Here is a 13,530-nt window from a genome sequence, read left to right on the forward strand (position 1 = left end):
TCCACTCCATCTTAAGTTTGGCATGCGATGGAGAGTCTTCGGCTTGGGGTTAAGAGGCTTTTGGCATGGGTGTCTTTGGCTTCAAGAGAGGGTTCCCTTCGTAGTAGCCTTGGGCTACTAGCAGTGTCGATGGGATCTAACGGGGCTTACTAGGTTTGGCTTTGATGCTTGGGGCCTCCGCTTGGCATGCTTGGCTTGGGGGTCAGGTGGTGTCAGAGGCACAGTCTTTGGTCTCCACCTGCCTATGAGCTTTGTGGGTAGTGTCAGAGGCACGGCTTTTGGTCTTCACTCCATTAGACATCTTAAGTTTGGTGGCATATGATAGAGTCTTTCGCTCGGGTTTAGAGGCTTGTGGCATGGGTGCTTTGGGACCCAGATTTGAAGGTTCCCTGTGGATTATCCTTGCTCTGAGAGAGAGAGAGAGAGAGAGAGAGAGAGAGAGATGCACAAGGTCGAGTACAGCTGTGAGATCCATGACGCCATGGAGAGGGAGCACTTTCTAGTCTGAGATAATAGGAACCCAGCCATGTGCAGCCATCCATTGAGAGAGTGGAGAAGGCTACATAAAGGGCTTCTCTTTCGCTCTTTGGTCTCTTCTATACAGAGGAATGTCATCCCACTTCTTAGTATCATCATGGTTGCAAGAGCTCTTTAACTGTGGTTTTAGAAAGTATGGTCTGAGTTTGAAAGTTACGGCTTGGTTTGAAACGTGGGTTGATGTGGGCCTTGTTTATGGGTAATATTTTTGTATAGCATCAACAACTCCAATTCGTCTAAAATCGTTCTAAGCTCTCTTATGCATGCAGTGCTTTCCTCGGTAAGTGGGATTCAAGTGAACAAGCCACACATAAAAAATGGTGAGTGCTGAGAGCATATCTTTTATAATATTGTCTCTATATTTCCTATAACAGGTTCAAGTAACAAGTGTCGTTTGTTTCGCAGATTGGGTGGTGGCAATAGCCTGTGTCATTTTAGTGGTGCTATTTAGTGTTCAGCGATTTGGCACGGATAAAGTGGGCTGGTTTTTTGCTCCAGCTGTTTTAATCTGGTTCCTTTCCATTGGCCTTATTGGAGTTTACAATATAGTCAAGCATGATCACATGGTGTTGAAAGCATTCTTGCCTGTGTATATAATCCGATACTTTAGCAAAAAGAAAAAGAAGAGGTGGGTGTCACTAGGAGGTGTCCTCCTCAGCATCACAGGTACATTCTTGGGAATGGGTAGGCTGTACCCGATATCATATGAAACTAAGTCTCCGTAACAGTCTCTGCTAAATTTTTGCAGGTACTGAAGCATTGTATGCAGATTTGGGACACTTTTCGGCATTATCTGTTCAGGTAGTTTGATCATGTGTGCTCCTGGATAACACTGTATAAGTAACATAGATTATGCTCTGGTATATTCATTACCCTCATGGATAATTTATTGATAATTGGCTTTTTGACTCCTGTTGTGTATATCTAGATTGCCTTTGCATGTTTCGTGTTCCCATGCTTGCTCGCCGCATATGTGGGTCAAGCTGCATATCTTTCTGAGCACCCTGATGATGTGTCACAGGCTTTTTACAAGTCAATACCTGGTAAAAACCTCGTCATATATCTGCATGGTATATTCCTTTTGTTAGTTTGTTTGTGTACGTGCGGAATTGAATGCCGTCTCACCCATAGCTTGATATATTTCTTTTGTTAGTTAACGTGTGTGCGTGTGGAAACAAATGCGCCATCTCATCCATGACTCAGATCTGATTCTATCAAAATTTTTGGGTGTCATTCCAGTACCAGTATATTGGCCAATGTTTGTGGTTGCAACAATTGCCGCTATCATTGCAAGTCAGGCCACTATTTCTGCTACGTTCTCTATCATCAAGCAATCAGTAGCCCTTGGTTGCTTTCCCAGGGTGAAAGTTGTTCACACTTCAAGGGAGCACTTGGGACAGGTTTACATTCCTGAAATCAACTGGATCTTGATGGTTTTGTGCATCATCATCATTGTGGGTTTCAGGAAAACGATCCAGATTGGAAATGCTTACGGTGATTTTTGAGATGGCCTCTCTCTCCAAAGCACTCTTTTCTTAGTGTCTGTTCTTCAAGGATCATTTTCTTTTCTTCTCAACTGCAGGATTTCGATTGTGCAGGGATTGCCGTGGTGGCTTTGATGCTGGTAACCACAATACTAATGGTTTTGGTGATGCTACTAGTGTGGCGGACACGATTTATATTCATCGTGTTGTTTGCTTCCATCTACCTGGTTGTGGAGCTGCTACTTCTGTCATCCATGCTCTTCAAATTTGACCAGGGTGGGTGGGCACCTTTGGCCATCGCTGCCCTTTTTCTGCTTGTGATGTACACATGGCACTATGGCACCTTGAAAAAGTACGAGATTGAGAGGCAAAATAAGGTTCCAGTGAGTTGGATTCTAGGTTTAGGTCCTTGTCTTGGGCTCGTAAGGGTTCCTGGGATTGGGTTTATATATTCAGAACTGGCACATGGAGTCCCGTCAATTTTCTCTCATTTTATGACTCATTTGCCTGCCATACATTCAGTGGTTGTCTTTGTTTGCATCAAGTACCTTCCTGTCAACACGGTCCCCCAAGATGAAAGGTTTCTCTTCAGGCGTATAGGGCCAAAAGATTTTTGCCTTTACCGTTGTGTGGCAAGATACGGATACAAGGATCTGCACAAGAAGGATGACAAATTTGAGGACAATCTTTTAGAGAATCTCGCCCGATACATAAAAGAAAACGTCTTGTCAGAGGGCTCCACTGTTTCTGAAGAAGGAAACTCTTCACAAGTCTCGGAGGCTTCTCTTATGGCTAGAGTGCAAAACCCTTCAAATTTGCAGCTCACACAAGGGTCTTTGGACAGTGACTCTATAGTGTCCGAAAGGTCCCTTGAAGAGTTGCCACCGCCGCGACAAAGCAGGCCGTCAATCCAGCATGTCAGATTTCATCTCCAGCAAGAAGAATTAGAAAAAGAAGAGGAGGACCTGACTTTTCTACACGAAGCTAGACAGGCTGGTGTTGTCCACATACTTGGAGATGTGGTTGTAAGGGCAAAGCGTGATTCGAACCTGGCCAAAAAATTTGCCATCAACTACATTTATGCACTTCTGCGTCGGATCTGTCGAGAGAACAGTGCAACATTGAATATCCCACATGAAAGCCTTTTCAACATTGGGCAAGTGTATCATGTCTGATGATGATACACTTGAAAGCACTCGACAGAGTGTACATAGTCAGCGGGATGGTTGAATGTACAGAGTTTTAAGTAGCAATAAAGGTTGAGTGTCCATATTTTGTATTGAAGGTTTCTGGAAGTCTGTGTGTGTGTGTGTGTGTGTGTGGAGTGTTGGCATTGTAAGGCTTTGAAGTGAGAGGTCCTGGTTTTTAGTCCCATTCGAAGCACTTTAGTGCAGTCATATGAATTCTGAATTGTTATCTTTGAGCCCTCAAAATTTTTTTGGTCATTGTTTACAACCCTAATCAGTTTCGAGATAGCCCTCTGGGAATCTCCATGAAGGCAGTGAACCCCCATTGTGGTTTTGCCAAGCTATCCCAAAAGAGGATGTCAAAAAAACATTCACGCTTCCCCCTCAACGCTGCACCCCTTGCCTCATGTGGCGCTTGCTTCGCACCTTAGGCTATCCACCTGCCCGGATTTTACGGACCGTTAGCTACCTCAGTTATTTTCCCTCCAATTCTGATTTCTGACTTGATATGCTCTTGCAAATCCTCCTTGACCACCACTGGCCATCTCTTGTAAATCTTCCTTTATCTCTTCTAAATTCTCATGTATGTCGGGTCTCACATGCCACACTCCGTCTGTTCTCTAGGGTTGTGAGGCGATCTTTGAATCCACGAACCTGCCCTACAGGAGCGTTGGATGTGTAAGGGTGTGATGCTGTTCTTAGGGTGAGAGGTTATGGACGGTTGTGGCAGCCCTGATCATGGGAGAAAGCTTCTATATACAAGACTCATGTGAAAGAGTCTTTTGATGTGAACAATGGCTGGCTTTGTTTAGTGGATGCCGAGTGGACAAGAAGCCATGATGCAAGGTCTTTGTAGGCTTCAGGAGTTCTACAGTGATGGCTCAGTTTGTTTCCAGTCTTATTATTGTAATCAAAGCTTTCTTATAATCAAAGAAATAGCGCAAGGGGCATCACTGCGTTTTGGGACCAATCGGTGTCTGTGTACTGTTTGCAGGAGCATTCTAGCTCCCCTTGTTTGTTTTCCTTTTCTAGGCCTTCAAAGATGTTGAAGTATTTTGTGTGCAAGTTTGTTTTTGCACCGTCCTTGGGTTTTGTATGAAGACGGAGGCCGGTTTACACAGCAGTGGATAGTCAGTCTATGTCATTGAAAAACAAGTGGGCGTCTGTAGTAGGCTGGAGCAGGGGCTATGAACTTGACGTACGAGAAGCCGGCCCGAGCAGAGGCGGCTATGGAGAAGCCATCTTGGATGGGTTGTAACTTGTCCCCACGATCGGAAAGCTTAACTGCCAACTAACTAGGCAGTGGGCATGCTAGAGTGGGTACATAACTAACATGCCATCACTCTCCACTATGGCATAATGGGTAGAATCTACCTCCCGTTGGAGAGCGAAGGGTACTACTGTCGGCATAATCCCACAGGAGGCAACAAGTTACATTGAAAGGAACCTGACAAATTACATTGAAAGGGCAGGTTCATGAACTTGAGCCCAGAGTACACAGCCTCATAACCACCCCTCGAGACCCACACTCCAAACCCGACATATAGAAGAAGTTAGACGATTAGTAGCATCAAAAAAAACGGTGGGTTAATGAGGATTTGCAGGTTTGACGTCGCAATTGAAGTCGAGGAAAATAAATTTTGAGTTGGTCAATGAGGATTTACAGGTTTGAAGTCACAATTGAAGTCGAGGAAAATGCACTCAGGTGGTCGATGGGCGGATTTCGTGAAGGTGCATGGAGGCGATGATCGAATGGGATTTAGATTACACCATAATTTACGAAGCAAAAGAATAAGGGATTAACCAAAGTTTGAGCAGCAGTCCATTTTTAGTTGACGCCAATGCAACGCCCTCCCCTAGCTAACTAGTAATTCTCTCTCCCTCATCATTGTAACCTTGGCCATCACCTTACTCTTGGCTCCACTCAAGGGGCCTAGAGTGAGGCCCTTGCTAGTACGGTTTTTCTTTGAGTGTATTCACCACACAGTCGACTTAAGACCTTTATGGTTTTGGTGATGAGTGACGTAAGGGTGATCATTGCATGTTAAGGGGCTCCGAGAACGTGGTTGGTGGCAATCAAGTGGGGGTAGTGGGGTGCGTGGGTGACGTACATCGCGCACGCAAGGAGTCTGATGGCTCGCAGGGCGGATTGGATGCAAGGTATTGGGGACAGAGGGGAGCAAGACGCCCAAAGTTGGGGCGACTGGGGCACTGAAGACTTGGACGAGATGATGAAGGTGTGAGGAAGTTGAGGAGACACAGGAGAAGAAGAGACTGCAGGCAGATTGGGTAACGAGCAAATTACATCCCTCGTTAGTACAGCCGTCGGACCCCAAGGTATGTACCAAGGTCTGCAAACCTAGTGAAGAAGCAGGTTAATCTGTTCTCCTTCTGCAGTACTATTCTATTTTGTTCTGGGAGGCCCCCTTCCAAAGCTGAATTGGGCAAATGGGTTGATGATGTTCTGCATGAAAAGGTGGTGCTGCAGACCTTTTATCTGGCGAAAGGCTTTTTTAACGTCCTTTTCTCTAAAGGACAGGCTGTCTCTGATATTTTCTCTAAAGCTCCTCTGTTTATGGGCCCCAAGCTAGTGCATGCAATCCCATTTGATCCCTTGTTTATAGTTTGAAAAAGGCATGTGTGGGTGGAGTTGGTAGGTCTCCCTCATTGGCTTCGCCCGGCTTTGGGAGAGTTGGCGAAATCATTGGGTCCACCTCTGTTTATCTCCAAAGTGGACGATTTCTGCCCGCCGCCAAGCGAACAACATATGCATATCTTGGAACACTAGCTTCAAAACCCCGAAAATCCTAGAGGGTAGATCTTGGGGATCTTGGCAAAATTGAATTAGCTCTCAAATTCGGCCCTTTTCCCGGAGCCTGTTTTAAATGTGGTGATCTCGGGCACAGCTGCGTTTTGTGATGCTCATTCCAAAAATAAAGAGATGGAAGATAGTAAGGAGGACATGGACCTTGAGGGTGAGAGATTAAATAATATAGAAAAGAAAGTTAGCAAGGCTAAAGAGGATAAGGGGAGAGGTGTTTAGGACCCTCAAGGGAGTAGGTGTACAAAAGAGGGTTGGACTAAGGTGGTTGAAAAACCCAGGAGTAAAACCAATCTTAGATCAACCAAAGAAGAAGCTAGAAGATCTTGAAATAAATTTCTTGAAAAAGAGAAGGGTATAGTTAACTCTCCCAAGATTCCTAGTCCCTTGATATACTCCAACCAGTTTAGTCCTCTGGGGGGGGGGGGGGGGGGGGAATAGATAGTGAGACCTCTTCCATGGAAAAATTCAATTGGCAAGTGGAAACTGCCTGGTAGATGGCCCAGAACCCTGACCCGGATCAGGAAGATAGTCAAGAGGTGGAGATGGTCCCTGAGATACCTATTTAATGATCAACAAGGCTGGGTAGTGTATTATGGGGGTACTGATAAAGGATATAGTGGAGTTATGACCATCATAAAGAAATCCATGAAGCCTTGCCTTATTGCTAACCACCCCAATGGTAGAGCGCTGGTTGTAGAATTCCAGGTTGAGGGAGAGAGATTTTGGGTTATTAACATCTATGGACCTGATAATTACAAAGAAAGGGGAAGGATATGGGACTGGCTTACAGGTCTTAACATGCAATCTCCGGGGATGCTTATGGGGGTTAATATGGCAGAAGCTCTAGCCAATAGATATGGAGGAAGCACCCTAATGGGGTAGGAGAAAAGGAAATGGGGAGAACTTAGAGGAAGGTTGGGCCTGGTAGATGGTTGGAGTCTTGGGGAATGGATGAATGACCTGGGACACACATACTTTAGTTTACAATATTTTGGCTCTTCTTCCAGGTTAGATAGAGTTTTTTTTAGTCACCAAGCTTCTTGGGTACCTCATACTTTGGAAATTAGGATAGATAATTCCTTTGCTCTGTCTGAGCATATGCCTTTAATATGGAGGTGGCATGTTGGAAATGGGGATGATGAGAAACCGCAACATTTCCCAACCAGAACGTTAAGGATAAATAACTCCTTATTGAAAGATGAGCTGTTTATAAAAAGCACTGAAGAAGTGATTAGTAGATTGAGGACAAGAGGCATTGGGGAAGGTGCCTGGAGGGTCTTTGCTATTGAGATGCAAGGAGTCATAAGGAGAGTAGTAAAATTGAGAGCTTGTGAGAAGAAAGAGAATAGGAAGAAGTGGAGTGATCAATTGGAAGCTCTACAAAGGAAAAGACAGTTGGGGAAACTCTTAGAGGAAGAAATCAGCCTATACACAAGTTGCCAACTAAGCCTTAAAGAAGATGACAAACTAGCAAGGTACAGATTGGGTGCTTTTAAAAGGAATGCCTTGTCCTCCAATAAGAGACCTAATAGACATTTATTTAAGCTAACCCAAGAGAGAGACAACATGGACATTGTGCGAAGTATTAGGGATGAAAATGGGGGAGATCCAGGGATATAGAGGAGGTGGCTAGGAAATGGGTAGATTATTTAGATGCCACTTTGAGTCTCAAGGAAGATGATTCCAGAGCAAGATATAGTGCAGAAAGCAAAATTCTTAGACTGGTAAAGCATAGTATAGATGCAGGAGAGACCAATCGGCTGGAAAGGAACATAGAACAAGATGAATGTTGGGTAGCTATTACTAAGTTGGGCAAGGAAAAGTCTCCAGGGTGGGATGGTCTTTCTGTAGAGTTTCTCATCTCATTTTGGCCTTCCATGAATGATATAATTTGGAAAATGTGCAGCCATGCTTTCAGTCATGGGGTCTTGGATAAAGACCTGAAGGTGGGGGTGGTGAAACTCATCCCAAAACAGGTTGTTTGCTTCAGATTTAATCATTGGAGACCTATTACCGTCTTAATAGTGGTATATAAAATCCTGGCCAAAGTCATAGCCTTAAGGATTACCTGAGTGATTCAGAAGGTGATTTTTAGGAAACAACATGGGTTTATAAAGGGAAAATCCATTTATGACAACATTCTGGCTGTTATGATTGGGAGAGACGTAGCTATAAGAACTAACTTTAAATGCATAATGCTTCAGCTTGATCTGGAAAAAGCTTATGATAGGATTCACTGGTCTTATGTGGCAAGAGTAATGGAGAAATTGGGATTTGGCCTCAGGATTGCTTCTTGCATATACACACTGTCTTTGGGGGGATACTCTAGTGTTCTTTTAAATGGTAGAATAGTTGGGGGTTTTGAAATCAAAAGGTCTGTTAGACAAGGATGCCCTTTAGCCCCTCTTCTATTTGTCATTGCCTCCCATCCCCTTATTGTTGCTTTAGAAGAGGCTCATGAGAAAGGTTGGGTTACTGGTCTGAAATTAAAAGATGGGGAGCAATTGATCATCTAATGTTTTGCTGATGACTCCTTGCTTTTTCTTAGAGCTGATGGGGATAACATGAGATGAGCTTTATCTATTGTCCAAGACTTTGCTGTTGCCTTTGGGTCCAAGTGTAATATCCAGAAAACCAAAATGATTAGCCTAACAGAGGATAATGACTTTGATATTCATAGATGGGAGTGTGAGGTGATAAGGAGGGGCCAAGTTGTCAGACATCTGGGGGTACCTTTTGGTATGGATGTCACTAATAAACAACTCTTCAAGTGGGCCATTGAAAGATTTCTAGTGAAACTCAAAAAAGTGGGAAGGTGTGAGAGTCCCTTTTCATGATAGACTTGCTATCTACAACACAATTCTGAATGCTTATATCATGTTCTTGGCTCTAGTGGTTAACTTTGGAAAATCTCAGTGGAAGAGGATTATGAGGCTCATAAGGGACTTCCTTTGGAGAAATAAAGGCAATACAAAGAGGGTACCTACTTGGTTAGTATGGGATAAAACAAGCCTACCTAAGAGGCTGATGGGGGTTTGGTTATTTTGCATCTCCCTACTCACACTTTAGCCAGGATTGCTTTACTCTTACCCAAATGCTTATCCCAAGAAGAATTCTGGGTTAGAATGTTTTGAGAAATTGTTGAAGAGTGCTCTGTATATCAAAGAGGGGTGTGGATGGGACCTAACTGGAGAGAAACAAGTTGTTTTCCTCTTCTCCTCTCAAGATTACAAACTCCTCACTCTGTAGCTTCCTGTGTGGAAATTGGAAGGAGATGTTATATCTTCTACAATGGGATGGTTGTGCAAGACTAACATGCAATTCCTTCTTCAATCTTGGAATTTGGTGGTCCCATTACTTTAACCCACCTTTAGCCTTGATAGACATCAATGTGGCAAAGAATTTGAACAACAAAGGGCCAAGAATCTTGGCAGATTGCTGGGATTGGACCCTAGTTGCTTGGAAAGAACTTGATCAGTTAGTCATTGAATTTGGATTAAAACCTAGAGAAAGAACTTTGGTCAATCAGATCTTGGGGGAGCTTCAGAAAGGCTGGGTATCCACTGCTTTGGATGACTTTAGGTGGCTCAAAGACTGGGGTTGGTTCAATGGGGTTAAGTTGCATAAAGGTTCAGTCAAAGTCTTATACACAGAACTGAGAAAATTAGATTTGAATGTGGTGTACTACCACAAAGCTTGGAAGGTAAAATGGAAAGCTGGAACCTGGAGAAAGAGATGGAAGCTCATCTAGGAGTCCAACCTGCCCTTGAAGTTTCATGCCTTTTTGTGGAGAGTATGTCTGGTGGCTTTACCAGTTGGTTCCAAGCTTCTATAAAAGAACTTTACCTCAGGCTTCTGTCCAAGGTGCAAGATAGCCTTGGAAGATGGGAGACGTCTTTTTTGGGGGTGTCAGCCATCATGGGATTTTGGGTTAAGATAGAGAAATGGGTGGCTAGATCTTTGGGGGTTCCGGGATTGGGTCTTGGGAAAGGGGATAGAACCGGATGAGGTTACTAACTAGTTATTTAACATTATCAAATATGGTTGCCTTTGGGAGATCTAGATTTCTAAAAATAACTTAGTGTTTAATAAGGGTGGGGAAATTGGGTTGAATAGCATTAAAACTATGTATAAGTGTGTTTACCTCTATAAATCTGTATACTTTGCTAAGAAGTTGAATGATGCTAACACACTCTAGGAAATTCAATCTTTATGCAATGGAATCGGATGACTTGCTTTACAGCAACAGACCTTGGTACATATACTAGGAAGCCCTAACCAAAAACTTGTATGCAGGAATTCATTATCAAGGAAGGAGGTGACGACCAGGCTGTTTGGACCCAGGACCAAGAGGTGGTACGTTAAGGAGAAGCACCATGTATATACTTTTGTGGAATTTATAGAAAATCCATTGGGTACTAGACTTATGGTGAAGGTGGGGGCTGGTAAATGTGTTTTGGAAAAGCTTCCACCCAAAGCATTTACTACTGAACCTATGATGGTAGCTTGTATGGAACTTGGTTACTATGTATCTTGGAGTCAGTCCTCCTTTGTATGGGAAGATGAAAGATGGATCCTTCTTTGCAAACTACTGAACTCTAGGGAGAGAGACTTGGAATAGGTAGGGGCCTGGGGTAGGTGGTAAAAGGCTGGTGTGGATATCTTGGAATATAGAGTATGCCTGGTTGAGCTGCCTGAAGTTGTAAAATTAAGCTGGATGTAATTTTTGGCAGTAACTAATATATATTAAATATTCTTCCCCCAAAAAATACCTCTATGGTCTTCATATTATGTATTTGGTAATTGGCACTTCACAAATGTTGATAAAACTCTCTCTCTCTCTCTCTCTCTCTCTCTCTCTCTCACACACACACACACACACATTTTACCTTCCAAGGAATTATCCAAGCTATCCAAAGACTCAAGAATGGTAAGGTAAAAGATTAAAAGGGTTTATTAGATATTCCTGCCTTTCGGAGATTTGGAATTCTAGGAGTTGGATGGTATTTCAAAAAAGGTCAAGCTAGGGGTTGGATGTGATAGAGCTGATGTATAAATGTGTGCATCATTGTTGCTCTGTATATAATGTGTAAATAAAATAAATGATAATTCTTTTGCTGAGATAGTTTATGCCTTACAAGCTGGGATAGGTTGAGTTGCTTTCAGGCTGCTGAGATGTTAGTACATACTAGGGTGACTTAACAAAGTTTGGCATGTGGCAGGGTTATACTCGGAAAGATTTGAAGAGAAAGTGCTCAAGTTTGGATCTAAAACTAGAAGATGGTATTTGAAGGAGAAAGAACTGGTTTATACATTTTTGGCCTTAATTCAGAACCCTATTAGCATGAGACCTGATATAAAATTTGGACTAAGGAGGACTATATGGAAGAGCAAACTCCCAAGGGTTGCACTACTGACTCTTTGCTTGTGGCATGTATGCAGGTGGGTTATCATGTATCTTGGGAACATTCATCTTTTATTTGGGAGGACGAGAGGTGGGGACAAATTTGTAACCTGCTTAATAGTGAGTGGAAGTAGGATGAATGTGGCAATTGTAAAAAGAGGTCTTTTGTAAATGGTTTCTCTTATCTTATAAATATAACTATCTTATGTTCTTTAAAAAAAAAGAAAAAGAAATGAAAAGGGTCTACAATTGAACTTACTTTTTTATGAATGTACGATTATTATACTTTTTTATGAATGTACGATTATTATATCAATCGTGGTGGTTGAGCTTTTCAATTAGTCCATCTTTCACAAGATACCTATAGCTTGATCCAAATACACCACTCTACACGTCCACATGGCATGAGACTCGCTCGAGATTCACTGAAACTATATGATTACTGAACTATCATTATTTCCCTTACCTAGTGGCTAAGAGTTTTGGATCTACAAGTGAGTGGCCAAAGAGAGAAGTACTTAGTACCATGGGCTAAGCATATAGACAAGCACTCCGAGGTCAAATATTCACACTTAGAACCATCATTGAGGCAACCTATTACAAAGGCAAAAAATTACAATTTGTCTTTTTGCATGTTGGCAACATATTTAACAAAGCCACAAAATGGTAGTTAGCATACATATTAGCTAAATTTCTAACGAGAAGAAGCTCCTGGTGGAAACCATAGCATGTGTTTTGTGGTGCTTTGTTAACCACTTCATAGGTTAACATGGTTTTACCCACCCGACCTACCATAAGGTGCTCTGCCGTCTTACCCGCTTGAACGGTCACTTTTTTGTAAGACGGTCTTGGAACATATAAAGCGGCCTTACCCTATGCTTAATGCCAAATAGGGAGCATCTATATATTTCGTGTACATACTTATTTAAGACTAGTAATAGAGGTCGAACCATTTTAAGTTTGGTTGGTCTAGTGTAAAAATTAGTCATTTGTATATAAGTTTTTTTTTATAATAAGCAATACGCAATCATTCCCTTGCAATAGAATACTCGTGAGCTCTTCTCTTCCTCTACTCTTTCTCATGTGTATGCTATTGAATCCATGCATGCTAGATGGATGCTTACTCTTGAATAGGTTTGCTTGTAGGTTTTCCTCTTCGATTAGCTTCTTCTTCCCTTGCATTTTGTGGGAGAGAATCATCATGAAGGACCATCTCTATTTGTCTCCATCTAGGTGAAGAGAGCTCTCCTTTCACCCCATAAGCAACAAGGAGCATTCTGATGTGACACGAGTAAGGACACAACGGAAGGACCAGCGACACATGCTTTGGCAAGGCTAGGTAAGCTCTTGACTGGAACATATTCGGCACCGCTATCAGGGATCATCCGTCCATTCGAAGCTATTGCAGTGTTAATTAGGAGGTCACATTCTGAAAAACGTACAATTTTGGAGTCTTGGATGTGTTTAGTTTGTTATTTTTGGTTTTGATTTAAAGTCTATTTGCATTAGGGCATTCCATATGATTACTGAACTATCATTTTTTCCCTCAAAGGCACAAAGATATGGATCGAAAGCAACTAATCCCAAAGCAACTGAAGAATTGACTAAAGTTTGAGTAGCTTGCAAAGAAAGAAAGTGGGTAATCTTTCATTGAGGACTTCTGCAAACCAAAATAGTCCACTTTTAGTTGACATGAATGTATTTGATGCCCTCCCCTAGCTAACTAGTATGGTTTTTCTTTGAGTGTATTCTTTTCCTTTGTCCAACCACATAGTTGACTTAAGACCCCTATGATCTTCATATTATGTATTTGGTTATTGGCCTTTCACAAATGTTGATAAAAGTCTCTCTCTCTCTCTCTCTCTCTCTCTCTCTCTCTCTCTCTCTCTCTCTCTCACACACACACACACACACACACACACACACACTTTTTACGTTCCAAGGAATTATCCAAGCTATCTAAGGACTCAAGAATGGTAAGGTAAAAGATCAAAAGGGTCTACAACTAAACTTAAATTTTCATGGATGTATGATTGTTACATCAATCCTAGTCAAAATTTTCAATTATTCCATCTTCCACAAGATACCTATAGC

At 42.4% G+C, this 13,530-nt stretch overlaps 1 protein-coding gene across 2 annotated transcripts in view; it reads left to right on the forward strand.

Moving 5' to 3' along the window:
* Positions 1-3,300, forward strand: part of LOC147635842 (potassium transporter 11-like) — a 34,455-nt gene extending 31,155 nt beyond the window's left edge. For both annotated transcript variants that reach the window (XM_086801196.1, XM_086801197.1), the window contains 6 exons: positions 807-857; positions 943-1,203; positions 1,286-1,338; positions 1,466-1,580; positions 1,777-2,031; positions 2,136-3,300. In XM_086801196.1, the coding sequence (XP_086657322.1) occupies positions 807-857; positions 943-1,203; positions 1,286-1,338; positions 1,466-1,580; positions 1,777-2,031; positions 2,136-3,196 (1,796 nt within the window). In that variant the 3' untranslated portion in view covers positions 3,197-3,300. The remainder of the gene's footprint in view (positions 1-806; positions 858-942; positions 1,204-1,285; positions 1,339-1,465; positions 1,581-1,776; positions 2,032-2,135) is intronic.
* The last annotated feature ends 10,230 nt before the right edge of the window (positions 3,301-13,530 follow it).

Source organism: Cibotium barometz, chromosome 8 (genome assembly GCF_041138505.1).
Source record: "Cibotium barometz isolate CiBa-2024 chromosome 8, ASM4113850v1, whole genome shotgun sequence".
NCBI classification, from domain to species: Eukaryota; Viridiplantae; Streptophyta; class Polypodiopsida; order Cyatheales; family Cibotiaceae; genus Cibotium; species Cibotium barometz.